The 26,236-nt window shown below is 54.7% G+C and overlaps 1 protein-coding gene across 5 annotated transcripts; it reads left to right on the top strand.

Annotated features, from left to right (window-relative positions):
* Positions 1–1,039: 1,039 nt before the first annotated feature.
* On the top strand, positions 1,040–26,022 carry ETF1 (eukaryotic translation termination factor 1). 5 transcript variants are annotated; one of them, XM_054288143.1, is made up of 13 exons: positions 1,040–1,179; positions 14,845–15,020; positions 15,778–15,917; positions 19,064–19,202; positions 20,078–20,268; positions 20,707–20,836; positions 21,161–21,316; positions 21,824–21,888; positions 22,983–23,130; positions 24,285–25,594; positions 25,753–25,799; positions 25,848–25,916; positions 25,964–26,009. In XM_054288143.1, exons 1-10 carry the CDS (start codon positions 1,094–1,096, stop codon positions 24,365–24,367), a joined length of 1,314 nt encoding a protein of 437 aa, XP_054144118.1. In that variant the 5' UTR covers positions 1,040–1,093; the 3' UTR covers positions 24,368–25,594; positions 25,753–25,799; positions 25,848–25,916; positions 25,964–26,009. The 5 variants fall into 5 exon arrangements, with proteins under 5 accessions (XP_054144118.1, XP_054144117.1, XP_054144114.1 ...); XM_054288142.1 differs by having other exon boundaries at positions 25,753–25,811; positions 25,865–26,022; XM_054288139.1 differs by having other exon boundaries at positions 25,848–26,022.
* Positions 26,023–26,236: the final 214 nt, after the last annotated feature.

Genomic DNA, 26,236 nt, shown 5'->3' on the forward strand with positions numbered 1-26,236 from the left:
CTTAGCCTTACAGAGCAGGCTCCAGCCTGGAGCAGCGCTTGCCCACTGTGCTTCCAGCGGCCCAGCCTTGCAGGGAGATGCAGAAATGTGGCTGTGTCTCCTTTTTCCCCATCTGTTACTCTGTGTCTCTTGAGCTGGAGCAGAACCCGCGTTTCCGGCTGCTCTGTCCTGCCTGCTCAAGTGTTAGGGGGAGGAAAGGATGGGTTTTGTTCTGGCACTCAGGACAGTTTCCACCAGAGGGGACAGAGGTGGCCCAGCATGTGCTCAGGAATCATCGGTGTGAGTTCATTAAAGGGAAGTTGTGTCTGACCCGCATGCCTGCTTCCTACAGTGCGGCAGGCCCTGCATGGATGGGCGCACAGCCCTGGCCGTTCCCTCTCCGGGCTGGAATCCTCCTGGGCAGAGCCGGGCACTGTGCGCTGGATGAGGGGACCGCGGGACGGGCTGGGCACTGCCGGGGGGCCGTAGCCCGGAGGCCTCTCCCTTGCGGACATTGATGGACGTGGCCGTCCGTGGCTTGGATGGGGGGGGGGGGTCAGTGCGAGCTCTCGGGTGACACAAAACCCCGGTGGCTGTGCTTGGCCGTGAGCTGATGGTGCAGAGCGGCTGTGGGGTGTCCGTGCCGGGGCTGTTCCCGCGCGAGCCCCGCCCGTCCCCTCACGGGCCCTTTAAGCGCGCGCGGGCCTTTCTGCGCAGCTCTCGCGAGACGCGCGCGCGCGCGCTCCCGCCCCGCCAGGCGGGCTCCGGACTACGCGCCCCACAATGCCCCGCGCGCGCGCTCGGGGTGGGGCGGCGGCCAATGGCGCGGCGCCCCGCTGCCGGCTCCCCCCGGAAGTGACGTCAAGGGCCCCCATGTGAGGCGATTGCAACACATGGTGCGCGGCGCGGGGGAGCGCGAGCACCGCGTGCGACGTCAGCGCCGCGCGCCGGGGGGAGCGGGCACCGAGCGGCGGGGCCCGACCGGCACCGGCACCGCCCGGGACACACCCGGCCCCAGCGCCCCGCTCCGCGCCGCCCGCCCGCCCCGCGCCGCCGCGCCCGCCGCAGCGCCTGCCGCCGCGGGAGGAGGAGGAGGAGGAGGAGGAGGGAGAAGATGGCGGACGATCCCAGCGCTGCCGACCGCAACGTGGAGATCTGGAAGATCAAGAAGCTCATCAAGAGCCTGGAGGCGGCTCGCGGGTGAGCGCCGGGCCCGCGGGGCCGCCGCCCCGGAGCGCCGGGTGTCCCGGCTGGAGCGGGGCCGCGGCCGGGGCGCTGGCCGGGCCCGCCCGGCGCGGGGGGACGGGAGGCGCAGCCCCGGCCCCGGGGCCCTTTTGTGCGGCCGCGTGGGACCGGCGGCCGCTCGGGCCCAGGGGGCGGCGGGAGGGCGGCCCGGGGTCGGGAGGGCAGGGCCGAGTGCAAGCGTGGCCGCGCTTCCCGCACGGGAAAAGGGAAAAGGGCCGCGGCTGCCCCGGGCTCCGCCGGCCCCGCGCGGCCCCGCAGCCGCTCCCGCAGCCGGCCCCGGGCGGGGCGGTGCCCCCGGCCCCGCGGGGGTGGCACAGGTGCGGGTCCCCGGTGCCCGGCCCGTCCGGCCGGCCCGTGCCAGCTGGCACCGGCGGGAGGCGGATTCCAGCCGGGGGAGCCGCTCCTCTGTCCCCGTGCCGCCTTGGGCCGCTCCCAAGGGACCGGCTGGGCCGGGGAGGGCGGCGGGGCAGGGGCTGGGGCAGCGCGTACTCGGTGCTTTCCTTACCGAGAGTTGTTCGATCTTTCTCGCCCCTTCCCCTCCCAGCGAAGGTGCTCAGCTCCATTTCCCTGGAAGTAAGCTCTTCCAAAGTTTGGACAGTGGGAAATTTAAAGTCTTTAATTCCCCTTTAATCCTTGCACTTTAACTTTTTTTGTCCCCCCAGAAAATCTGTTCCTGCAGCCTGCCCCATGCCAGAAGTGCCTGTTTGGGAGGGCAGCTTGGCAGTGGCTGCTTCCATCGTTTGGGAACCCTCTTGGGCCTGAGGAATTGCAAGACTTCGAGGTTCTGGGGCTGTAAAATAGCAAAGAAAGTGTGTCTGGGCAGACAGCCTGGTAAAATAAAAATGAGGAGTGAGGGGTCACTCCTTAGCCACCCTTGTGGCTCCAATTTCCCCAGGCTCACCTGAACAGGTGTTGCTGTAGCTGGGGCAGCACTGGCATCGTTGTGGGGCCAGCTGGCAGAGGCTGAGCTGCTGTCCTGCTGTGTCCTTCGTGCTGGTGCTTGCTTTGTGCAATCATTCAGCTGAAAACTAACCCAGGCAGGAGGGGATCCCGAGTCTCAGGTCTCCTGAATGTGCTTTACTCTGGTTCATGAGCAGCTGTGCAGGGATGGTGGGGGGAGAAGGGAGTGGGGAGCCTGGGCTGCCCTGCCCTGAGGCACACTGGACTTTGGCTGCCCCAGCTGATCACTGGGCTGGGCCTGTGCGTGCTGTGGGCAGCATGGGCTGTGCTCACAGGGGTCCTGGGGAGCTGAAAGGGCTTGGGAAGCTCCGGGCATCCACTGGAGGTTTGTGCAAGAGGACTTAGGGAGCCTGGGTGGGTTTTGGAAATGTAGAGTTGGAGTTTTGTCTCTCCCTGGTTCGAGCTGTGCCCATTTCAGTGTTGTTTGGGATGGGTGAGTGCTGCAGAGAAGGTCCCAGCAGTGTTGGGGTGCTCCTGGCAGGTGTCTCCTGTGGTGTCAGCTTCCTGGGGCCACAGCCCAGGTGTGTGCCCTGTCTTCCCTCCTCCAGCGATCCCTGGACAGCTCTGCTGTGCAGTAGAGGTGCCACAGGCACAGTCAGATCTGTGCAGGAGGTTTAGCTGTGCCCCCTGGATCCAGCACATCTCCTGGAGGTGGTGATGCCGCTGTCCCTTAATTTAATCTGTGCCAGCTGCTGAAGCAGCTCCTGAGGAAGACGGTGCTGGTGCCAGCAGTCTAATCCGAGCGAGGTGATGCTGGTTTGGTGTCTTCCAGGGAGGCCTAGCCCAAATGCCCCTGGTGTGGGTGCAGTGAGGAGGAGAGGTGCTGCAGCCTCAGCCCCCAGCAGGCTCGGGCTCCCTGGCACAGGAGCTGTGGGGCAGTGGAACAGGCTTTTCCTGCCTCTGCAGGAGTCACTTCCCCTTCCTGTGTAGTGGGAAGACCTGTTCTGGGCTGGGTTAGGGGCAAAGCCTTCCAGCAGGGTGATGTGGAGGGCCAGGCCTCGCTGGGAAGGCGTCCCCACCTTGCCTTACTCATGTGCTCCATTAGTGACCCAGCAGCAGTGTCCCAGTTTCTGTGCTGGCTGCTCCTGCCGGGATCAAAGGACGGGAAGTGGAGGAAGCTGGAGTCAGACATTCATCTGGCATGTGGTGTGGGGGCACCTCTGCTCTGACCCAGCCCATGGGGTGAGCTCTCAGTGCAGTCTCAGGGGGTTAACAAAAGTGAGCAGGAGGGCGAGGAAGTGCCTGTATGGGATGGGTGAGGAGAGGGGCAGTGCTTGGTCAGAGCACCCAGGGGAAAGGTTAAAACCTCAGCTTTCCCAGAAGCTGATCAGCTGGAGGCCAGCAGGGCTAGGGCTGCCTCAAACCTGGAGCTAACATCCTAGTGGGAATGCCCTGGGTTGTTTTCCCAGCCCTGCTAAGGAAATCTGCCTTTCTCACTGATCTCTATAGAAAAAATCTATCAGTTCCAAACAATGAAAAATAATTTTTAACTCCCCAACCCCACCTCAAAGCCCTGTCTCTGCTGACAGGGACTAGAATGAGCTGTTATCTGTGTCTTGCTTCCTAAACCAGAAGTTATCTCCTTCCAGCTCTCCAAAGCTGAGTTGCAAACTGTGTGGTCCTGTGCAGAGTGGCTGAGTTGGTGTTTGTGATTTGGTGAGGTGGAGGGGGTAGCTGGGCTCTCACAGGGTGTGAGGGGGGCAGAGGGATCAGCCCTGCAGGCAATGAACCTCTGTGGCCAGAAGGAGATGGGAGTGAAAGGCTCCCGATGGGGCAGTTGTGGCCTGGGCAGAAGTTTAACCTTGTCATGCATCTCTGAGAGCTTGGAGTGCTCAGACTTCGATCCAGCATCTCTGCTTCTCCCCTACTGAGGGACTCATTTTGCTTTCAGTACACAGTTCAGTTTTGTAGAATAGATTTGGAGAAACACTGGGCCCCCAGAAGCTGCAGCTGTGTCTTTCTCTGTGGGGCTGCTGCAGCCCAAGCAGAAGCAGCATTAGCCACTGTGTTTTCCTTTCTTCTCCTCTCTCTCGGGGTTTTTCTGCTGTTGCTTCATGCAGTTTTTCAGTGTCAGTGCTAAATTGACAATCCCTCTTTGTTCCTTTGGTCTCTGCAGTTCTGAATAGTTAGCTGGCCTATGGGCAGGGTTTTCTGCTAATCTAAGCTGTAAATGCTTGGCAAAATCAAGTATCAGCAACAACAAGCAGTCTCTTTGCTGGGAGAGGACCTGAGGTGTCACATTGGAATCATGTTTGGAAACTTCTCCATGTCTTAGAAGTGCTTTCCTCTGCAGACATCTCTGCTTGCAATGGTACTGACACCTGCCTGGCCAGATGGGCTTCCCAGGTGAGAGTGCAGGGTGTGGAGCTCCCTTACAATGGGAAAACTTTGAGGAATGTGCTCTCTGGAGACCTCTCTCCTGTCCTGAGCTTGCTCTGTTGGGAACAGAAGCCCTGGTTGGTTATTTTACTGAAACAGGCAAAGAGGAGGTGAAGATTGAGGGGTCACTGAAGGCACTGAGTGCAAACACAACTGGGGCTGGTGTGGGGAAGAACATTTTCCAAATGATGTGCTCTGGAAGGTGGGTCAGACAGGCAAATGCAGAAACAAAGTCTGAACAAGTAACTTATTGTGGTTGTAACTGGAAGAAATGTTTCAAAGCTGGAGGAGGGAGAAATGGCAAGAGAAGGGGACATCTTGGTGTCTCCAGAGTCTTGGGAGGAAAGCAAAGTGTTGCAGTTCCTGCCTGGGTTTGGATTCTGCCACGTTGAGATTTCCATCTGCTATATGGGAGAAACAGAAAGGGAGAGAAACAAAGTCACCATGAGGGACAGAGGCCTCTCTCTCCTGCAAAGAGAGACAAAGTTCTGCTTGAGTTCCTGGAACATGGAGCACAGTTCTGCTTGAGGGTGAACAAGCTCACCTGTTGCTTGGACAGAAAAGATTTGCCCACATCATTTGCAGATGGGTTCTCTTGCAGTCTGTCTGGAGTCTTGCTGGTCCTGATGGAAAAGTCCAACCTTGGAATTGGGTTCAGGCTGCTGCTGTTTCCCAGCCTTGTGGAGCAGGAGCAGGAGGCTGCACTTCCCAACACCTTGTTGTGGGATATGCTGGGATGGTGCTGCTCTGGGACTGGGCAGCTTGGCAGGGCCAAGATGTGCTTGGATGAGCTGATGCTTCTGGGGGGTAAGGCAGTTTTAACCTGTTCCACTGTGAGGATGGGGGCCCTTTCCATGAGAGGCCTGAGAGCCCAGCTGGCTGTGAGTGAGCACCACTGTGGGCAGAGCTGCACTGCTGGGGCAGTCAGGGATCACTGGGTCAGTGACAGCTCTCTCCTGTACAGCTTTGCCTTGCTCCCAGTTTCTTTTGAACAAAGTCCTGGGAAGCCATGGTGCTGGGGTTCTCCTGCTGCCTGAGTGAGCTGTATTTCCCACCTGGATTAGGCACAGCTCCTGCAGCACTCTCCTGGGAGTGGGTTGTTCTGCTGGTGGTGCTGCAGGTGGAGTTGTGCTGGGATAACTGTGGGGCAGTGTTGTAGCTGAGTTAACTCCAGCGTGGGTTCTCCTGCTCCATACAGCAGATTTAGGGTGACCCCACCACCATGGCCAGGCAGGACCAAGCAGCTCTCTTGGCTCAGGGGTGTCACACAGCAGGAGGAGCATTTGGTGAGGTCTGTCAGCACTGGCTGGTGTCTGTGCCCTGCCAGAGATGTGTCAGTGCAGGGGCTCCCTCCCCTGCTCCCAGCCTGGCAGCAGATCTCTTTTCCTGCCTTCTTTATCAGGATCTGTTTGTCCTTGTGGCTGTGCCTCGGACCTGAGCTCTGGGTCAGTTTAACTTGATACACGAGCTGTTTCTGCAGCTTTCCCCTCAGGATGGGGGCTGTGATGGAGGCCTTGCCCCAGGCCTGGGTGAGCTGGTGCATCTGGGAAGGGCAGAGCCATGCCAGGGTGGTCCTTGGCTTTCCAGCTCGTGCTGTGGTATTTGGTTGCAGCTCTGTTACGTTGTGCCAGTGCCAGTCATGGGAGAGGCTCGAGGATCTCTCCTGTGAGCTGGTGTCTCCAGTGGCCCTCCCTTGCAGGAAGGTCCTGCTCCAGCTGGGATTGAGCTGGGCTGTCACACTGTGTGAGGCACGGGTGGGACCAGGGCTGGGGGAGCAGGAGGGTGTGCAGGAATTGAGCTTTACTGACAGTGAGGTTTCTGCTTTGACTTGGTGATGTGACCTTAGTGTGGCGTGTTCAGGGTTGTGGTTTGAGTTCTTACCCAAGGCAGATTGCTTCCTCCAAGCTGTGCTTTCTCATGCTGCCTGTGGCAGGGGGAGTTCCTGAAGGAGGTCATGTTTCTGTGAGAGGCACAGGCTATCATGCCAATAGTGCCTTTTGCTGTGTGAGGAGAGGGAGGAGGTGTTTGCAGAGGCTGGAATAGAAACAGTGCAGGGCAGAAGGGAGAGCTGAGGGCACTGTGGCAGGAAAGCACGTGGGATGAGCAGCATGTGCTTCCACACCATTTCTCTGCTCTGCTGGACCTCTTCAGCTGCCAGTGTCCACAGGGCTGGGGTACAAGCTGAATGTGGATTTCATACAGGCAGGGCTGATCAGAGCTCTCAGGACTAAGCAGTGTCCTGTGTTTCAGTGGTGCTCAGGGTGGGAGGTCTGAGAAAGCTGTGCCAGGTGGGAAGAGGAGCCAGGGACAATGTCCAAAGGGTTGTTGACATCCTGCTGGTTGCCTCAGTCTAATGGTTGTAAAACATCTCCTGGGCTCTCACCTGCCTGCTGTACCTGTTCCTTTGGAAGTGCAGTGACAATTAGCAAGTGCTGTTTGGAGAGAGCTCACTGGCAGGTGGCTGAGGAGGACCTGAGCTGGAAAAGTGGCTCCAGATCAGAGCTCCAGCGAGTGTCTGACAGCCTGTGGCTGTTCAGCAGCCTGGTACCTCTTTTACAACTGTGTGAATCATTAGTGAGCAGCGTGATTCATGCACAGATCATCATTCACATCGAGCTAATGAATGAGCCCCTGAGGAATGACGTGGTAGGAGATGGGAACAAGCACCTCAAAAGAGGACAGACTTTTTTGGCTTTGTGGCAACTGGATTTCTTTTCCCTCCTGTTAGCCACCTATTCCCATGTAGCTCTGGGGCATTAGCATCTTAATAAGCAAATCTGGATTTGTTTCAGTCCTTCAGTGTACATCTTGTACCCAAATGGCCCATTAGCATAATGCAACAAGTCTTTTAAACTTGGAGCATTAATAATTGGAGAAGGAGGAGGGAGAGCAGGGGAGCTGTGGCAAAACTGAGCCTCCCAGTGAGTCACAAATGTCTGAAGTGCAGAAATGTCTGTTCCACTTCCCAGTAATTGGGCATCCGGGCTTTCTGCATGAGGTCAGATGCAGCCAATGAGGCCTATTCAAAACATGCCTGTGCAATTAGGTTTTGTGGTGTGTTGCCTTTGATCCAAGGATTTTGGAGAGGCATTGATTGACCTTCTCCAAAGGGTGTGCAGGATGCACTTGTGCTGATTCAGTGCTTGGGATGAAATTGGGATCTGCTCCTGGAGCTGCAGGGATGTGGGATGGGGGTGCTGGTGGTGGCCTGAGCAGCAGGATCAGAGCCAGCCCCAGTTTGGGTCTGGGGACAGAGCCGGCCCCAGTTTGGGGACGGAGCTGCTGACCTGTCCCTCTGGGCAGGTGCTGTGTGGTGGCCCAGGGGCCAAGGCTCTCTGTCACCTGCTCCCTGTGCAGCCTCAGCACAGGAGAGCTGCCAGGCTGTGCTGTGAGCAGGAGTCCGTGACCTGATTCCTGTCTCACCTCCTTTGTGTCCTGGCACTGAGGGAGGCTGGGCTCAGAGGCAGCTCCTGGCTCAGGGGCAGCCCTGCCTCACCTGACCCTTGCTCTGCTCCTCTGCTGTGCAGCCATTTGCTGCCTCCCTGTGGGAAGCTTTCCCTGGCTGCTGGAGCCAGGGGTGCACGGAGGCTCACTTGTGTTTCCCAGGGTGGATTCTGGCTGGGTGCTTTTCTCCCTGGCTGGCACTCACAGCTTGGTTGGCATCTGGAGGCCTTTGCTCTCTGAAAAGGTGGTGGGTGAGGGTAGGAGGGCAGGATGCCTTTCCAGGCCAGTCTGAGTGTCTGCTTCAAGCTGGTTCTGGTTACATGAGGTGCTTTTTCTGTCCAGTCTGCCAGCATTAGAGGAGAATGATGTATAGGATTCCTGTTGTGGGCTGTGGAGCAGGACTGCAGCAGGAGAGGCTGGCATTGTGTGAGCCATGGTGGAATAGCTGCATGGTCTCATGCTGTGCAGTTAAGTGGTTTTCCTTTGTCCAGGGGAGAGGTGGCATTCAGAGGCTGATGGAGGAATTCAGTGTCTGGGGTGTTTCTTCAGTTCAGTGGAGGAGGGGGGCTCAGTTTCTCCAATAAATGCTTGTGCTGAAAAGGATTCCTGAAGAATTAATTACTTGGTCTCCTGACTCTGCAAATCCTCCCCTCATACCCACCCTGCCCCCATCTTGTCCTTTTCCTGTGCTTCTGAGGTGTCAGTGGATCCAGAGAGGTGAACTCTGCCTTCCTTTTGCTTGGGAATGGTCCCTTCCATACCTTCAAACCCTGCTCTGGGTGACATGGAAGCCTTTGAGGAGTGACTTGTATTCATGTTGCCTTTTAGGAGGTGATCCAGAGCTCTGGGGTGAAATGCAGGATGCCTCTGGGGGATTGTGAGGTTCCTGCTGAAATTGTGCTGTACAAAGTTCTGCCTGGCTTTTGGCTCAGCTCCACATTAAACCTGAGAGGGGCTGTGCTGGGTCCCACTGAGCTGCCCAGTGCTGTGTGCTCTGCCTGGGTGTCTGTGCAGTGCTCAGGGCCCATGGGCTGAGCAGGGGGGGGGAGTTCATTGCTTCTGGTGGAGGCATCACAAGCCCTGGTGCCTCCAAGCAGCAGCCAGCCTGGGGGTGTTGGCTGGGTTTATTGCAAAGCATTCAGCTGATATCTTACAGGCTGTGCAGTCCTGGGCTTCCAGGTGATGTGGCCTCTGAGGGATCTGGAGATTCCCTGCTCTTTCCTAGCAGATTTCCCAGGAAAAGTTGTGCAGCTCTTTCATCTGCTGTTGTCTCTCCAGATTTGGCATCTCAAGTGGACTTGAGGCACTTTGTGTTTGATGAGGGCTTTGTCTTATTAAAAGACATGAAATCTTTAATGGGTGCAGCTGTGACCTGTTTGTTTCACAGCCATCATTCATGAGTTGCGGGAGTGTGTGTAGAACTTCCCTCTGGCAAGGTCAGTGCTCTGGCACTCAGGGCAGGATGAGTGGGGAGTGTCTGATGGCCTGGCTGTTGTAAGGGAACCCAAACCAGCAATTTTGTACTTGCCTGTACCAAAGGACACTTCCTTTTTATAGCGCTCCATTCAACATCTGTGCTCAGGTACAGCCTGAAAAACCCTCAAATATTCTTTCCTCACATCCCAGACTTTGTGTGCCCTGGATGTAGTCCTTCACTGAAGTGCCTGCAGCACTGTGGGTCTGGGATGTTCCTGATGGAGTTGTGCCTTGGATTGCAGTGACATTGCTGCATCTGCCCTGCAGCTGGCTGCACGTGGAACTGCTTTAGCCACCACACAACCTGGGTAGCCTTGGCTGTCCAGGCTCCTTGGGCTCCTTGGGATGGGTTGTGCCTGCCCAGTGATGCCCAGTCCTGGATGAGAGCAGCACAGGGTACCTGGGGAAGGTACCATGGCTTGGGGCACTGTGTGGCAACAGTTGGTTCACAGAAAGCTTCCTGGCTGTGGAATGTGGTTGGGATCAGATTATCTGGGAGCTGCTGGCTCACACACAGGCCTGGTGCTGCCCTTGGTTCCTGGGGACAGCAGGATGCTCATGGAGCTGTGCCCTGTAAAAATAAGCCCATTTTGAGTCCTAGGGAATGACTGCCCTGCCTTGCCTCTGTATCCCACATTCCACAGTGTGCTGTTAGTGTGAAATGTTTCACTGTGGAGCAGCTACAGCTCAGCTGCTGTTTGTCAGGCCTTCTCTGATAGCACAGGGCAGGCCAGTCACTGCTATTTATATAGCAGGCTGTGAAATTAGTGCTCTCCCGTGCCAGCTCACAGCCCAAATTGCAGGAGCCAGGTTGATTGAGTGCTCCTCCTCAGAGTGCTGTGGTTGTGTGCCTGCTGGAGGGGAGCTGTGCTGGCTGCTGCTGCTTTGGGCTGTGGCAGAGCAGGACCCATTTCACAGCACAGAGCTGTGTAAGGTGGTAGGAGCCTTGTGGAAAACCACCACGTTACTGTCTGGTGGCAGCTGAAACCGGAGGTCTGAGGATCTGCTCAGCTGTTCCTTCTGGTGGCAGGAGGGCAGGAACATGGTGAGATGGCCACCCAGAGCAGGAGGCTCCTCTGGCAGCTGTCGTGGAAAGCAGCCCATGCCAGGAGGGTGCAGTGCCTGCTCAGTGCCCTTGGCTCTGCTCTGGTGCGTCCTGGTGCTGGAACACAGAGCACATCCAGAGGGCCCCACTCCTGGTTCTGAGCAGGGACCCAGCTGGTGCCACATCCCCTGGGCCATTGCTGCTCCTGGGAGGGCCCCAGCCTGCTCCTGGCCTGACACACAGCAGGGAGGGCTCCTGGTGGGGACAGGAGCTGCAAGAAAGGAGTGGCACAGCTCCCCTGCAGCTCTGGGCACTGGGTCGGTGGTGGTTCAGTGCTGCCCACACTGCCACTCACTGTGATCACCTGTCAGCAGTTGCTCTGAGGTCTGTCTGTGTCTGGGAGAGCTGTTTGGTGGCACAGTTGTCTGAAATTCCAACTGTAGCAACATCGGAGCTTTAATAATAGAAAGGCCGTCCTATCCACAAACCTTGATTTTTCTGAGGAACTTGCTGTGTCCCAAGAGTGAAATGTGCTTGTTTTTCCTTCCCCTCTTCCCTCAAACAGCCCTCCAGCACAGTGGGAGAAAGCTAGAGCTCACCTGCTGCGGTGTGGGAAGGTTGGAGCTTTGATCCTTGTCCTCTCTCCTGGAGGTACCTAATGCTGCTCATGGCAGGTGCTGCTAAATCTGAGCTAACTGCCCATTCCTGGCAGGGCTGGCACCGTGAGCAGTGCCCACAGTGCAGACAGTGCAGGCCTCCTGCCTCTCCAGGGCTGGCAGAGCTGCCTCCTGGCTTCTTTGGAGTGTGTGGGCTGCTGCCCCTCATGCTTCCAGTTGTTTCCTCTGCCCCTGTCCCCTGAGCAGTGGCACCTGTGGTGCTGGCCTGTGGGCTGGGATGTGCTTCTCTCCATCACAGACATCTCAAGCATCCCACCCTTGGATGGCCCTGGCAGCTCTCTGGCCAGAGCAGGGACAGCAATGCCTGGAGCTCTGCGAGCCCCTGGCTCAGTTTGGTCCAGAAGCATCAGCTCCCAGCTGCTGTGGTGGAACTGGTGTGTGCTGAGCAGGGGGAAGCTCAGCAGTGCTGTGATACCAGGATACAGCCTGGCATGGGGCCCATGCTTCCCCCAGGAGTGCTGAGGGCGATGCAGGGCACGCCCAGCTCCTGGCCCTGAGCTGCCAGTGTGAGCAGTGCCCCTGATCCCACCACATCACCTGGCTGTGTCCCATGGCAGGTGTGTGGTGCAGCTGTGCCCCCTTTTGGGAGGCCTTGGGATGGTGCTGGGGAAATTCCTTCCCTCATCCCCAGGTAAGTGTTCTCTGGAGCCCTCAGCTCTGGAGGGGACAGGGTGGGATTTGCACAAATACCTTTTATCTTGTTGAGGCTGCAAAGACCCAGAGGAGACGTGGAAATTACCTTACTCTGCAGAATAACCTATTTTTTCTGAGTGTTTTTGAACAGCAGCTTTCTTAGAAACTCCTTGCTGCATTTTATCTCCTTGGGGTGAGTTTAGCAGATGCAGCACAGGGTTTTTTAGGCCCTGCCATACTGCATTAGGGTCACAGGCAGGTACAAGCTTGCTTTGAGAGAGGAAAGCTGCTCTTGCATGGTCAGATAACGAGGTGTTGGCAGCATGTGAGGGAGTTCTGCAGCCTCCCTGTGTGCTGCTGCCCATCTGCTTCAGCTGCTGCCTTGCTGGTCTCAGTCTTTGGTTGTTTGCTTGTTTAGTGATCCCTTGGAGCGCTGGATGTGTGGGGACATGGTGACAAGCTGGCTGGTTCCTTGTGCTCTGGGCTTCCAGCAGCCTGGGAGGTTGCTCCTGTGGCAAGCTGCATGCCAGCTGTTCTGCTGGATTCTGCAGGAATTGGTCTGAGCCTGAAATAGCTCTGACTGTGTGAATAGTGGTGAAGCATGCCAAACCTGAGAAGTGCACTTGATGTTGGTAGTGGAAGGTGCTTTTGGATACAAATCCAGACTGGAATTTGCTGAAGGATTGGCCCAGGCACAGTACTGTGCTGTGTTGAACTAGTTGGAGATTTAAATGGGGGGAGTGCATCCTCTGAGACCCTTTACATTTGTTTGTTTGCAGTAATGAATCCCAAGGCTTGTGAAGGCCACTCTGTTACTTTGGGTGGGCTGTCCCTGAGGAGCAGTGCTGTGACCCTGCCTGGTGCATGAGGAGCTGTGTGCAGGATCAGTGGGTGCCCTGTGCTGGCACTGGTGTTTCTGGGGCACTGGAACACAGCACAAGGCCAGGGGCTGGCATTGAGGGGGGTGGCTTGTTGAAAACTGAGGAGAGCCTTTCAAATTACTTTTTACTGAGGAATTGCTCTTGGGCGTGCACACCCAGCCTTCCTCCTTATTGTGCACAAAGCTGGGGAAGCATCTGGAGAGTCAGGCCTGTGAGGAGCAGCTGAGGGGTCTGGAGGGGCTCAGCTTGGAGAAAAGGAGGCTGGGGGGGCCTCCTGCTCTGCAGATTCCTGAAAGGGGTTTGTAGGTGGGGGATTGGGCTCTTCCAGGCAGCTTGTGACAGGACTTGCTCCCTGCTCCTTCCCCTCTGCCCTCAATTCAGGACAAACTGTATGCAATCTCTTCCTAGCAGGAGAGCCATGGAGTGCCCAGGGGTGTGACAGTCCCACTCCCACCTGCCACCCTGGGATGCCCTTAGGGATGCAGTTTGGTGTGATGGGCAGAGCTTTCTGATCTCTGGGAAGCTGTAAGACTTTGTTCTTTGAAAGGGGAAGATAACTCAGGAGTGCTGCTTGCACAGAAGTGGGGAAGAGTTGCTTTCATTCTGATCAGCCTCTTGCTCAAAGGAGCCTGCTGGGAGTGACAGCCATTATCTGTCCCCTAGGGCTGGTGCCATTCACTGGGTGGGGAATGCTTTAATTGACTGGGCTGTGGAGTATTCTTGGCTGCGGTGACCTGAGAGCTGCCAGCATGGCTCAGAGCTCCTCCTGGGAATAACACAGGCCAGTGTGGCTTTGTCACTTCGACTGGTGTGGATGGGGAGCTCAGATATTAAAACCAATTAGTTGTCTTTAAGGTCAAGGACTTATTTGACCTACCAGCCTCCATTTCAACTTGGCCTGGATTGAGGATCTTTGGGAGAGGGCTGCACAACTTGTGTAAGGAAGTTAACGAAGTGATGCTTTTTAAAGCACTTCCCTGCTGCCTCTGTAGCCCAAACACTTCAGCAGGACACTGGTATGTGCCAGCCTGAAACAGCAGCGAGCAGGGGCTGGGGTAGGCTCCTTCCATAAGAAATGGAAAAGAGCAAAACCCTTGGGTTTGATGTCTGAAAAGCACTTTGTTGGTGCTCTGACTCAGAATCCTGAGAAAAGGCTTTTTCACAGAGCTTAGCTGCTTTGCCCTTGAGAGTGCTGGAGGGTACGATGAGGGATTTGATTTTTGTGCCATTACTCTAATGGGAAGCATGAGGTCTGGGTTAAATCTGAGACAGTGCAGAGGCAGCACTTCAGACATCTGGGATACTTCAATGGCAAATGGGAGGTACCTGCTGGAAGGCAGATGGGAACTTCCCCAGTTTTCCTTTTGGCATTGGGTGGATTTGAACCACAAGGCAGCTTTGGGGATTAAGATTTCTGCAAGACCCACCCCAAAGCCCTAGGAAAAATGAATATCAAACTTATTTTCCTTTAAGCCTGTCCTGTGATTTGTGGGGTGTTATCTCCTGACTCCGTGCCTGGGGTTGGTGCTGGTGAAGCAGCAGTGTGTGCTTAGCACAGCTCAGTTAAAGCAGCTGCCAGAGCTGATGAGCTGCTCTGGGGACAAAAGTGATAGTGGGAAAGCAGAGAAGACCCACTGTGACAAAGGAATCCTTCCCCTTCCATTTTCTGTATTAATCTGAGGAAAACAACGTGTTAAGACAGCACTTGGGCTGCTTGGTGCTCCAGCTGTCTGAGAACAAATTAAATGGGCTCTGAGATGTCCTTGAAGTATGTGGCTGCATTGTTTTAAATAATCTCTGCTGGGAGCTGCTTCCATTTCTTCTGCTCACAGCCCCTGGTCTGTGCAGCCCTTGCTCTGTACATGTGTTCTTTCTTCCCATGTCGTGCCCTAGAGTGAACAAGCAGCTTTTGGAGGACTTGCTTGGTGGAGGCTGAGCACTGAAGCAGAACCTGTTTTGGTTTTGTTTTCTTTCCTCTCCCACTGTTGTCCAGCAGAAGGGGAATTACACCGGCGACAGTGAAGAAGCGCCTTGGGGGAGGGAGGAGAGAGCTGTGCACGTGGGATTTGGTGTGAGGGTGCTTGTTGCTCTGCTGCCTGCTCACATCCCTGTTTTCCCTCCCCAGCAATGGTACCAGCATGATCTCGTTGATCATTCCCCCCAAAGACCAGATCTCACGAGTGGCAAAGATGTTAGCGGACGAGTTTGGCACCGCCTCCAACATCAAGTCCCGGGTGAATCGCCTTTCAGTGCTGGGAGCCATCACATCTGTACAGCAAAGACTGAAACTCTATAACAAAGGTAACTCCTAGCTTGTGTGGATGCTGGCACACTTCCCTTGCTTGGAAGCAGCCTTAAGTTCCTGCACTATGCAGTTTGCTGCTAATCAAATCTGTTGGCCTGTGCTGCTGTTTTGCACTGATATTTCAGGTATGTTGCCTTGATGGCTGCTTCAGGGGTGGACTTTGGGACTAGAGTAGTAAGATGGTCCTTGTCTTAAAGGAGTGGGGTCATGATTCTGTTTTTAGTGCTAACTCTGCTAAATTTGGCCAGGCTTAAGAGCTGGATATTCTGCAACAGTTCATTTGTGTTAAAGTAGTAATTTTCTGTCAAGCAGGAACTTCTGTGTGCCTTAAGCATGGCATTGAGCAGCTGCCATCATTGTGGGGGGAACAGACCCAGGCCATGTCAGATGAGCCCTGGCAGAGTTCATTGTTACTGCTTTTGCACTGGCCTGTGGCCTTCCCTGGGATGGGCACTCTGCAGGTCCCTGTGTGGGGAGCAGCAGAGCTTCAGGGGCTGCTCAGCCTTCTCTGGGGGTGTGAGCTTGCAAACTCATGGGTCTGAGAGGCAGCTGCATGTCTGCTACAGGTGCACTAAATGAGTTTGTTTCCCATTGTAGAGACCTGGGAGAGAATAAGGTGGGGAAAAGGGAAAATGAAAAGTTTGGGGTCTTGATTTCATTCTGCTACAAGTCTCAAGGGCTGGCAGTCAGTTTTTGATGAGTACAGCTTGTCACATTCCTTAGTGATCTAAACCTGCATTGTGTTGTTTGTAGTACCTCCAAATGGTCTGGTTGTTTACTGTGGAACAATTGTGACAGAAGAAGGAAAAGAGAAGAAAGTCAACATTGACTTTGAACCTTTCAAACCAATCAATACGTCGTTGTATTTGTGTGACAACAAATTCCACACGGAGGTAAGGACTCCCCATTGCAGGGGCCAAGCTCTGGGCACAGCCTTGCTGTGCTTGAGCCACAGGAGCAGCAGGAACATGGCCTGGGGAGGGTTCTGGGTGGCTTGGGACTGCCAGAGATGAGGAATGCCTGCTGGAAGGAGCTGAGGCACTGCCCAGCTCCTCCAGCCCTGACTCTGTGACCCACAGACAGGAGCTCCTCTCTGTAACTGGAGGAAGGCTGGGTTTTCCTTAACCACAGAGGCCCATAGATACTATTGCAAGTCAGGCTTTAAAATACTGCCAAGATATTATCAGTGTTGCCAGTCTTGCTATCAGATGTGTTAACTGAGAGCCTTGATGGAGAACTGGCATGTGCCTAATCTGTCTGGGGGGAAGTGGGATTATTTTTATCCAACATCTAATTAAGTGAAATGAATGGTTTGAGGCATATTGAAAGAAATGTGGATTACAGCAGTCAGTGTATTGCCTCTGAGGCTGTTCTGGCTCTGGCAGGTGCAGAGGTCTCAGTGTTTGCAGTGCCCCTCACGTCCTTGATGTTTCCTGTGATTAATGTATGGCCTGAGACTTAATTGCCTGTTGTCAGACCCATCTGACAGGGCTTGGCAGGCCCTCCAGTGATGTAATTCTGCTTGTCTGTTTGGGTCTGTGGAGATTTGATCCACAAGTGGCTTCCAGAGGGCAGGAGTACAGCAGGGAAAGGTGTGCTTGTTGCGCAGGTGGGGTCCATCCCTACTATTCTGTCTCCCCACAAAGGATTGAATCCCAACATGCCTGTGACCTCCCAGGAATAAAAACCTGTGCACAGACACAGGTCTGGAGTTCTGCTGGGTCCCTGTGCCCACAGATGAGTGAAAGCAAGGGGGAAATAAGAGAATTCAGCAGAGAGCCAGGATGCCAGGCCCAGAGAGGTGTTTGTCCCTGCTGTTGTGGGCAGTGGGAGGCTGCTGGGTTTCCTCCTGCCCTGTCCCTGGCAGGAGATGGATTCATTTGGTCTCCTGTGCAGCTGCTGCCTCAGGGCACTGATTCCATACAGAAGTGCCCAGCAGGCTGTTCCCAGGAGCAGCTGCAAACCCACCGCTGCTGGTGTGAGGCAGTGACCTGAGGGGAATCTGTGGGAATTGCTGCTCCTGGTGATGGATCAGTGCCAGCCCCTCCCTGCACGGGCTCTGTGCTCTCCCCTGCTATGGGGTGTGGGGTTATTTCCCTGGGATTGCCTGCCCTGCTGGGTTTGGGGTTATTTCCCTGGGGATTGCCTGCCCTGCTGGGCTGTGGGCTCTGAGCTCTGCCCTTGCCCCTCTCTGGCTGCAGAGCCTGGAGCCCCTGAGCTGAGAGCAGGGGCAGCTGCTGGGGCACCCACAGCTCCCCTGGAAGGTGGGAGGAAGGGCTGCTCTTCACCTTTGGGCTGCAGAGAGGGAGATCAGTGCAGCCTGAAGGAGCAGAACAAAGGCAGTGGTCCCTTGGTGCTAGACAGGTCAAACAGTGCAATTGCTGCCAGAGCTGATCAGGGAATCACTGATCATTGGTTCTGTATGAAAATAAGAGGAAATCAAGGAATCAGAGCTGTAGTCATGTGCTGCCTGGCAAGAGCATCTGATAAGATATCTTCTAGATATTTTATTGCCTGTGTGGAACTGAAGTAACTCCCCAGGGGCTGTGAGCCCTGGTGTGTCTGAGGGGCAGGATTTACAGTGACTTACTCTGATAGCTTGGCTGGAGCATTCATTCCAGTCCCACGTTTTGCTTGGCTCAGTCCCAGTTCAATAGATTGCAGTGTAATATGCCACTTCCTCCTCTCATTCATCCCACTGCTGAGGAATTAATACAGAATATTTGCTTTGGCCAGGAGATTCCATTAAACCTTAGCCTCTATTTCTTCTAAGCTTGAGAGCTGCATCCTGGGTAGTGTGGATTTTGGAGGATGACTGATGGGTTTTATCCTGTCAGTTCAGCCCAGTAATCAGGCTGACAGCCCTGCAGGCAGCTCCAGGTCCCGTGCACTAACCCAGCACCATCACTTGCAGTGTTAAACTGGTGACTTCAAGCAATCTGGAGTTTTGACAAGTTCCCCATCCTACTGATGTGGTTTTGCCAGCCAGAAAGAGGATTCTGGCTATTGCTTTTTTGGGCATGTGTAAGTGAGCAGGAGTGTGTGTGTGTGCTGGATGTTTCTGCCCACTCAGCCCCTGAGGCAGCAGCAGCTGAGAGACTGCCTTGAGAAAGGAGTGCAGAGTTTGGATGCTTGGGCAAAATGAACTCAAAAACCTTGATACTGCTCTGTGCTTTGGTTGGGCAACTTAAATGACCTTATGGGAAATAGCTGCTTTTTTAAAGGAGGAAAATTGAAGAATAGCTTCATTTTGCAGCAAATGTTCTGGCTGTCTTCTCCACAGCCAGTTATGCACAGGACTATTATTGCTACTGTTCCTTGTGCTCTGTAAGGCTGAATTTGCTACAGCCACTGTAGATTTATTTCATCATTCTGCCTGTGGGACTCGAAGTCAGCAGGTGCAGCAGCCCAGTAGTGGTGCTAGGGAGGCTGTGTCAGTGCTTTGGACTGCAAAACTGAACCGACAGTGAGCTGAGCAAGGTCTGCTTTCCTGGTTGGAACGCCAGGAGAATTACTGAGGAGAATTACTGCTCCAGTTGTGCCAGCCAGAGAGGTGAAGCAGCCTCAGAGAGGTGGGATCCATTGCACTTCACACTCTCCAGAGTTTTGCTGTCACACCTGCCCGTGACCTCACGTGGGGAACTGGCAAAGCTGGGAAATTGGGATCAAAATTAAACGTGAGTTTCCTCTGTGCTCCTGACAGTGTTGTATGGGATGAGATTATGTATGGAAGGAATTCCTTTCTGGGAGAGTGGGCAGGCCCTGGCACAGGTGCCCAGAGCAGCTGTGGCTGCCCCTGGATCCCTGGCAGTGCCCAAGGCCAGGCTGGACAGGGCTTGGAGCAGCCTGGGACAGCGGGAGGTGCTTAAGGTCTCTTCCAACCCAAACAATCCTGGGATTCTGTAGTGATCTGGAATAGTTACAGCTCCTGAATGTGCTGCTTTTCCTCCACTTTATTGATGCCAATGCAGCCATGAGAGCTGTGAGCTGGGGCTGCTGGGCTGTGCTGTGCTGCCCCCTCACACTGTGTCCCTTGCAGGCCCTCACGGCGCTGCTCTCCGACGACAGCAAGTTTGGCTTCATTGTAATAGACGGGAGCGGGGCCCTGTTCGGGACGCTGCAGGGCAACACGCGGGAAGTGCTGCACAAATTCACTGTGGATCTTCCAAAGAAGCACGGTAACTCACTGGGCTGCCTCTGTCCTGGGCTGGGATGGCAGGGTGGAGCTTGGCCTGTGGGGGTTTAGCTCTGCTCAAGTCTGTGCTCCCTTGGAATCTGACAGCAAAGCCTCCAGTCTGAGCCTTCTGTCAGAATTAATGAATCACAGCAATATTCAGTTGATCTCAGAAGTGGCACTTTTTATTTCTTGCTGCATTTGACCCTTTCTTTGGCTTTGGGACTGTTGTAACTCAGTGTTAGTAGCCCAAGCAGCAATCCCACTGCCGTTTACCCCCACTAACGTGGGGCCGTTAAGGTTTGATGTGCTGGGGCTGTGTGCACCCCGCAGGGAGGAGCAGCGAGCTGCTCTCTGCATGGGGCTCATGGAGCAAGGAAAATTCAAGTTCCACTCTGTGCTGCTGTGTTCTAGCCAGCCACTGATGAGTTCAGCAAATTGTCTGCTGGTTACTCCCAGCCCACTGTCCTTTGTAGAGTGGGATGGGACAAAATGAAACAAAAGCACTGCCTCCAGTGAGGCTGTGCAGCAGAGACTGCTGGGCTGTGCTGCGTCAGCAGCGTTTGAGGCAGTGTACAAAGGAGATGGCTTCTCTTGAAGGTACAGGGAGAGAAGATGTGCTCAGATGTTCAATTTCTACAGAGTTGCAAGTCTTTATAGAAAGAAAAGAAACATTTTCCTCTGTGGAGAAAAATCTCCTGGTGGGAATGAGCCCTCTTTATTCTCTGAGTGTTCGTGGCAGCCCTTGCCTCGGCTCGTGGCACACTGAGTTCAGGAGGCTGCAGCTGCCCTTGGCTGTGGTTATTCCGGGCCAGCTGTGTCCTGAGGACGCTGCTGGCGTGCAGTGTGTCCCCATGGGTGCCCTGTCCCTCCCTGCAGGCAGAGGAGGTCAGTCTGCCCTGCGCTTCGCCCGCCTGCGCATGGAGAAGCGGCACAACTACGTGCGCAAGGTGGCCGAGACGGCCGTGCAGCTCTTCATCTCCGGGGACAAGGTCAACGTGGCCGGGCTCGTCCTCGCCGGCTCGGCCGACTTCAAAACTGAGCTCAGCCAGTCTGACATGTTTGATCAGGTGAGCAAACCCTCCTGGCTGAGTGTCACTGCTGGGGCCGTGATTGTACAGGGGAATGGAACTCTGGCTCTGAAGAGATTTGATCAAAACTAAAAATGTGATGTACCCAAAGGAGTCTCCCATTTCTGATACCTCCTGCAAGGAGCTGAGAGCTCCTGTTCTTGGAATAGGGCTAATAAGAAATCTGTCCCCCCTGGTTTGGAACTGGCATCCACATTCTTTGTGTTCCAATAAAGCAGAAACGTTATTGCAAGTAAACTCCAGTAAACCTAATCCTGGTCCCTGTTGCCTGAAAACTGTGCTTCAGTACTGTGCATTCAGAGGTGCCTCAGGTGAAGTGCAGTGGTGAGAGCAGTGGCTCCCGTGGCAGGGTGAGGAGTCTGAGCCCTGCTCTGGGCTGGATTCACCATGTCCTGTCTCCTCCTTCCTCTCCTTCAGCGGTTGCAATCCAAAGTGCTCAAACTAGTTGATATTTCATATGGAGGAGAAAATGGCTTCAATCAAGCAATTGAGTTGTCAACTGAGGTCCTCTCCAATGTGAAATTCATCCAAGAGAAAAAGCTAATAGGTAAGTGATGCACTGCAGCCTCCTCCTGAGCCAGGTGTGGCAGTGCCCTTGTGCTGCCCCAGCCCTGCCATGCTGCCTGAGAGTGGCACTTGCAGTGTTCTTCTTGCCACCTGCACACCTCAAGTGCTGGTATGGGGCAGGGGTTTGGTTGGTTCCTTTTCCACACCACACTTCTTGGACCTTCTCTGTCCTTCCATCAGAGACCCCCTTAGTCCCAGGCCTTGTGGTGGCAGCTGCTTCTCCCAGTTTCTGGCACTCAGGTGCAGCTTGTTTGGAGCTGTGTGCTGTGCTGGGTGCTCATGGCAGGCTCTGTGTGCCCTGCAGGACGATACTTCGATGAGATCAGCCAGGACACGGGCAAGTACTGCTTTGGTGTGGAAGATACACTAAAAGCTTTGGAAATGGGAGCAGTAGAGATCCTGATAGTCTATGAAAACCTGGATATCATGAGATACGTCCTGCACTGCCAAGGCACGGAGGGTACGTGGTGCTCTGGGACAGGGCAGCTCTCAGGGTGGGACACCTGAGGGGCCTGGCTGGGATGGGTTTGCTGGAGGAGCTCCCTGAGGATGTCTGACCACAGGGATGTTGTGTAGGGCTCTTTGCAGCTTTCCCAGCCTCTGGGGGGAGAGCTGGAGCAAGCAGGGCTCCAGTGCACAGAGGGAATTGCAGTGCCAGGGGGGCACTTGGTCCCAGGGCCAGCCTGGAACCTCCTTCCAGCTTTGTGAGACTGAGGGGACCTTGTGTGCAGAAACACAATTGCTGGGCCTGCAGCAGGGCCTGTGCCCCTCTGTGCTGGCTCTGCAGCTGCTCTGTGCTGCTGTGCCCTGTGGGTTGCTCACAGAGCTTTGGAGAGGAAGGAAGGCAGTGGTGGTGCCCAGACCCTCTGTGTTGTAGTTGCTGGCTGTGCTCAGTCTCCTGCTGTCTTTAAACTGCATCTTGTGGCCTTACCCAAACTAATACTATCATTTTTTCCTCCCTTCTCAGAGGAGAAGATCCTGTATTTGACACCAGAGCAAGAGAAGGATAAATCCCACTTCACAGACAAGGAGGTATTTCAGCTTTGGGGTTCTGGCTTTGTTCTCAGTGTGTTGGTGCAGAGCTCTGGACATCTGGGCTAAGTTTGTCCCAGGCACCTGAGCACAGTGACCTTGTGGCACTCAGTGGCACCTCAGGGCAGGATCCTGTGGCTCTTCCTGTGTAACCCCTTGGATCCCACACCTGCTTTTCTCCACTCTTCCCTGCTGCCAGTGCCAAGGCTGTGTAAATGGGCAGTGCCAATCTTTGGGCACCACCAAACCATCACTTCCAAGGGTTTGGTAGCCACCATGCAGGCCAGGCCCCAGAGCCATTGCTTCCTGCTTTCTGGCACTGCTTTGGTTGTGCAGAGCCACTGTGAGGTCAGGAATGGTGACCTGGATCAGGAGCCAAGGGAGTGTCAGCTTTGGGATGCCTTTGACACCTGGAGCTGTCATTTGCTGCCTGTGTAGGTCAAACAGCCCTCATGGACCAGGGCTCTGTGCTACTTTGCAGAATAAACTGGGAAAACAGTGTTCCTTGCCAAAGGGTGGGGTCTGTCCCACTTGGCTGTGCCTGGGAGCCATTCCCAGCTGTTTTCTCTCCTGGAGGGAGGGCTGCCAGCCCCTGCTGGGCATGGAGGGTTTGCAGTGTTACCTGCAGTGAGGGGCTTCTGTTTCACAATAATCACTGCACCTCCTGCTCAGGAAATGGTGCCTTTTGGCTCTGCTTGCATGGATCAGTGTTCCTGCTGGATGAGGGGGCACAGCAAGTCTGAATGAGCAGTGAAGCTGAGGTGTACCATGGAGTGACACTGGAGCAGAAGTATCAAGGCAGTTTTTCTCCTGTTTCTGCACTAAATGTTGTATTAGAGGCCCAAAACCCTGCCAGTGATTAATTCAGTAGCACCAGGAGCTGCTGGTTGTGCCTGCCCTTGCCTGGTGCAGTTGTGCCAGGAATGCCTTCCCCCAGGAATGTCCCTGTGGAGGGAGCCCTGGGAGGGCTGCTGTCCCTGCTGCAGCTGACAGAGCCATGGAGCCAACCTTGGGAGGGGATTTTCTCAGTACTGAACACACAGGAACTGTAACAGGGCTGTACTATTTGTTTTTCCCTTCCAATGTCTCCACAGACTGGGCAGGAACATGAACTCATAGAAAGTATGCCCCTCCTGGAGTGGTTTGCAAACAACTACAAGAAATTTGGAGCAACATTGGAAATTGTTACAGACAAATCACAAGAAGGATCCCAATTTGTGAAAGGATTTGGAGGAATTGGAGGTAAACTGCAAGAGGAAAATGTGTTTGTGTTGTTTAGTGGTTGGTTTGATAATCTGGTGCCAACATGAGTGGGATTAATCTTATTCCTGGCAGTCATGAAAGCAGTTTGAGGAACAGTTGTGTTCAGCAGGGTGGATTCATTCCCTGTCCAGCAGGATGGTGATCCATGCTGGGCCCTGTCACTTTCCAGCTGTGTTCCTCAGTGCCTGTGTGCTGTGCAGGGCTCAGGGATGGGCTGTGCCCCTGTGCAGCTGCTGGAGCTCAGGAGGGGCCTGGTGGCAGCCCCTGCCCTGCCCTGGGGCTCTGACAACCCCCAGCCCTGTTCCTGAAGCACTTGGGGCTGTTGCTCATCTCTCAGAGCCTCCCTGATCTTCTGCTTCTTTTCAAAAGAAAAGTGTTTTAGTCCATCCTGGGGAGCAGTGAGGCCTCTGGGAGCCCGTCCTGCTCTGCAGCTCCCTGGCATCAGCCAGGCCTGGCAGAGTGCAGGTGCCTCCTGGTGCCAGTGTGACCAATCCTGGGCAGGGGGAGCCCCAGCACTGCACATCCTGGCTGGGCTCAGCTCTGGTGGTGGGAACCAGGGAGAAGGGCATTATTTCTGGGGTACAGAGCACCAGTTGGGAGGAAAAAACCTTGGATTGTTTGGCTCCATAAGGAGCAAGGTTTCTAAGTTTCAGGGTTTGTAATTCCAGGAGTCTCTCATTTCCTGCCAGATCCAGCCTCATTGCATGGTGGGATCCTCTTTGCTCCCATGCCCTGTAGGCTGGAAAGGAAATGTCCTTGCAAATCTCCTTCACCTCAGTGAGTGATTCCAGGGATACAGGATTTCCAGAGCCCTGGGTTGGTGTTTGGGGTAGGAAAACAGACATAAATCCTGCTTTTCCTGCATTGCAAAAGTAGCTGCAGTGCCAGCTGCCCTGTGGGTTTCACTGCCAGGCTGGGTGTGGGCAGTGACCCTCGGGCAGGGATGTGCCCCCGGTGTTGGTGGAGATGCAGCCCCAGAGCAGGCTCAGCTTTTGCAGGAGGAATCAGGCCGGGCTGGGCAGCGTCCCTGGGGCACGGGATGAATTCCTGTGGCATTTCCCTCCCAGCTGCCTGTGCTGGCAGGGCTGAGTGAGGAGCTGTGCCTGGGGGAGCTAAAGGCTGTTTCTTTGCAGGTATCTTGCGGTACCGGGTGGACTTCCAGGGCATGGAATACCAAGGAGGAGACGATGAATTTTTTGACCTTGATGACTACTAGGTAGTCGAGCTGGGTCCGGCAACACGTGCCTCGCCCCTCCAGCATCCAACCCAAGGAGCAAACTCATGGTGGAAAACACAACTGATCCCTGCCTTAGAATTGGAACATTTCCAGAACTTGATCCACGAGCATTTGGATTTAAGAAAGCTAAACCCTACACTTTGATTTGTCATAGTGTCAGTACAGCAGCAAACTACTAAGTTCCTATATGCCACTTTGGACTAATTTAAAAAGAATCCCAGTTTTTACTTTTACTCAATGGTGAAATTGGTTGCTCTTGTATTTTATGGAAATGATTTTTTTAACCTTCATGATACATTAACTGCTGTAAACCTCTTCCTTCCAAAATTAATAGAAGTAAGATCCTACTGGTTTGTTTCTTTATACTTTGATTGGAGAAATCAATTGCTGCATTTGGCAGCGCCGTGACCCATTTACATGGCATTCTCAGCTTAGCCTGCAGAAGAAATGGAACGAGGTTGGAGCCATAATTCTCTTCAAAAGCTTGAGGAGGCACTGACCTGAGTGCTGGTTCATTTCATGTGGCTTGCAAATTCTGATGGTGTGGGGAGGCTCACCAGCCGAACGTGCTTTAATCTATTTGCAGAAACACTGCTCTTACAAACTAGGAAATGCACTTCATGGATTGCAATGAAAATGCTGCTGGAGTCTTGGGCTTAATTTGGATTTGAGCAGTGCAGCCTTCAGGAATTTATTTTTTTTTCAGTCTTGACACAAATAAACATGAGATTTCAGTGAAGTAAGGTACACTTGGCTTTTTGTTCCTCAGTAAGTTTTTCTTTTTGCTTTAGGACTGCGTAAGGTTTCCTTGATTATGTGAATTTGAGCCCACAGGTCTTAAATGGAAGTGGGTGTTTGACAGGAATACTGAGTCAGTGGAGTGAAGGCTGAGTTAGTGCTGGGAGTGTGGAATATTTGACTCTGATCCATGGAGCACTGGCACAGCCCTGGGAACACCCAGCTCCCAGCAGTGTCTGTCCTGTGGGGATGTGCCCTTCAGGAGGCAAAGGATCTCCTCTGGATGGTCCAGCCTGCCCAGGCTTGGTGTCCTGCCTGTTCCACAGAGCATGCATAGGTCAGGGAGCTCATCCCTGGGGTGTGTCCAGCCTGCTGGGGACACTCTGGGGGTCAGGGGCTGTGCAGGACAGGGGAGCAGTGGCACATGGCAGGTCCTGTCCCATGGAGCAGTGGCACAGCTCAGGCCCTGTCCCAGGAGAGCAGTGACACAAGGGCAGGTCCTGTCCCAGGAGAGCAGTGGCAGAGCTCAGTTCCTGTCCCAGGGGAGCAGTGGCTCTGTGCCCAATGACACAGCTCAGTTCCTGTCCCAGGGGAGCAGTGGCTCTGTGCTCAGTGGTACAGCACAGGTCCTGTCCCATGGAGCAGTGGCTCTGTGCTCAGTGACACAGCTCAGGTCCTATCCCTGGTGAGCAGTGGCTCTGTGCCCAGTGGCAGAGCTCAGTTCCTGTCCTGTCCCAGGGAGCAGTGGCACAGCTCAGGTCCTGTCCCATGGAGCAGTGGCACAGCTCAGGTCCTGTCCCAGGGAGCAGTGGCTCTGTGCTCAGTGACACAGCTCAGGTCCTGTCCCATGGAGCAGTGGCAGAGCTCAGTTCCTGTCCCAGGGGAGCAGTGGCTCTGTGCTCAGTGACACAGCTCAGGTCCTGCTCCCTCCCTCGGGGCTCTCCCAGCGTTGCTCCCGGTGCTTCCCTCAGGAGCAGCTCCTGTTCCAGCTGCAAACCTTTGCCTCTTGTCCTGGTTCACTTGAACAGAGGGAGCTTCTCTTCAAATTTCTGCCCCACTGTTGTTTGAGGTCCAAAATTCCTGTCCTTGTGAGCAATACCATTTGTCCCC

Source organism: Melozone crissalis, unplaced genomic scaffold (assembly GCF_028551555.1).
Source record: "Melozone crissalis strain CALT ecotype California unplaced genomic scaffold, PUWL_Pcris_2 ptg000061l_1, whole genome shotgun sequence".
Taxonomy (NCBI): Eukaryota; Metazoa; Chordata; class Aves; order Passeriformes; family Passerellidae; genus Melozone; species Melozone crissalis.

Excerpts from the sequence above, each read along its gene's own strand:
- ETF1 (XM_054288142.1), top strand. The coding sequence starts at position 1,094 with ATGGCGGACGATCCCAGCGCTGCCGACCGCAACGTGGAGATCTGGAAG. Across the intron at positions 20,269-20,706 it reads AGTCTGACATGTTTGATCAG|CGGTTGCAATCCAAAGTGCT; the intron begins GTGAGCAAACCC and ends CCTCTCCTTCAG. Across the intron at positions 23,131-24,284 it reads AGGATTTGGAGGAATTGGAG|GTATCTTGCGGTACCGGGTG; the intron begins GTAAACTGCAAG and ends GTTTCTTTGCAG.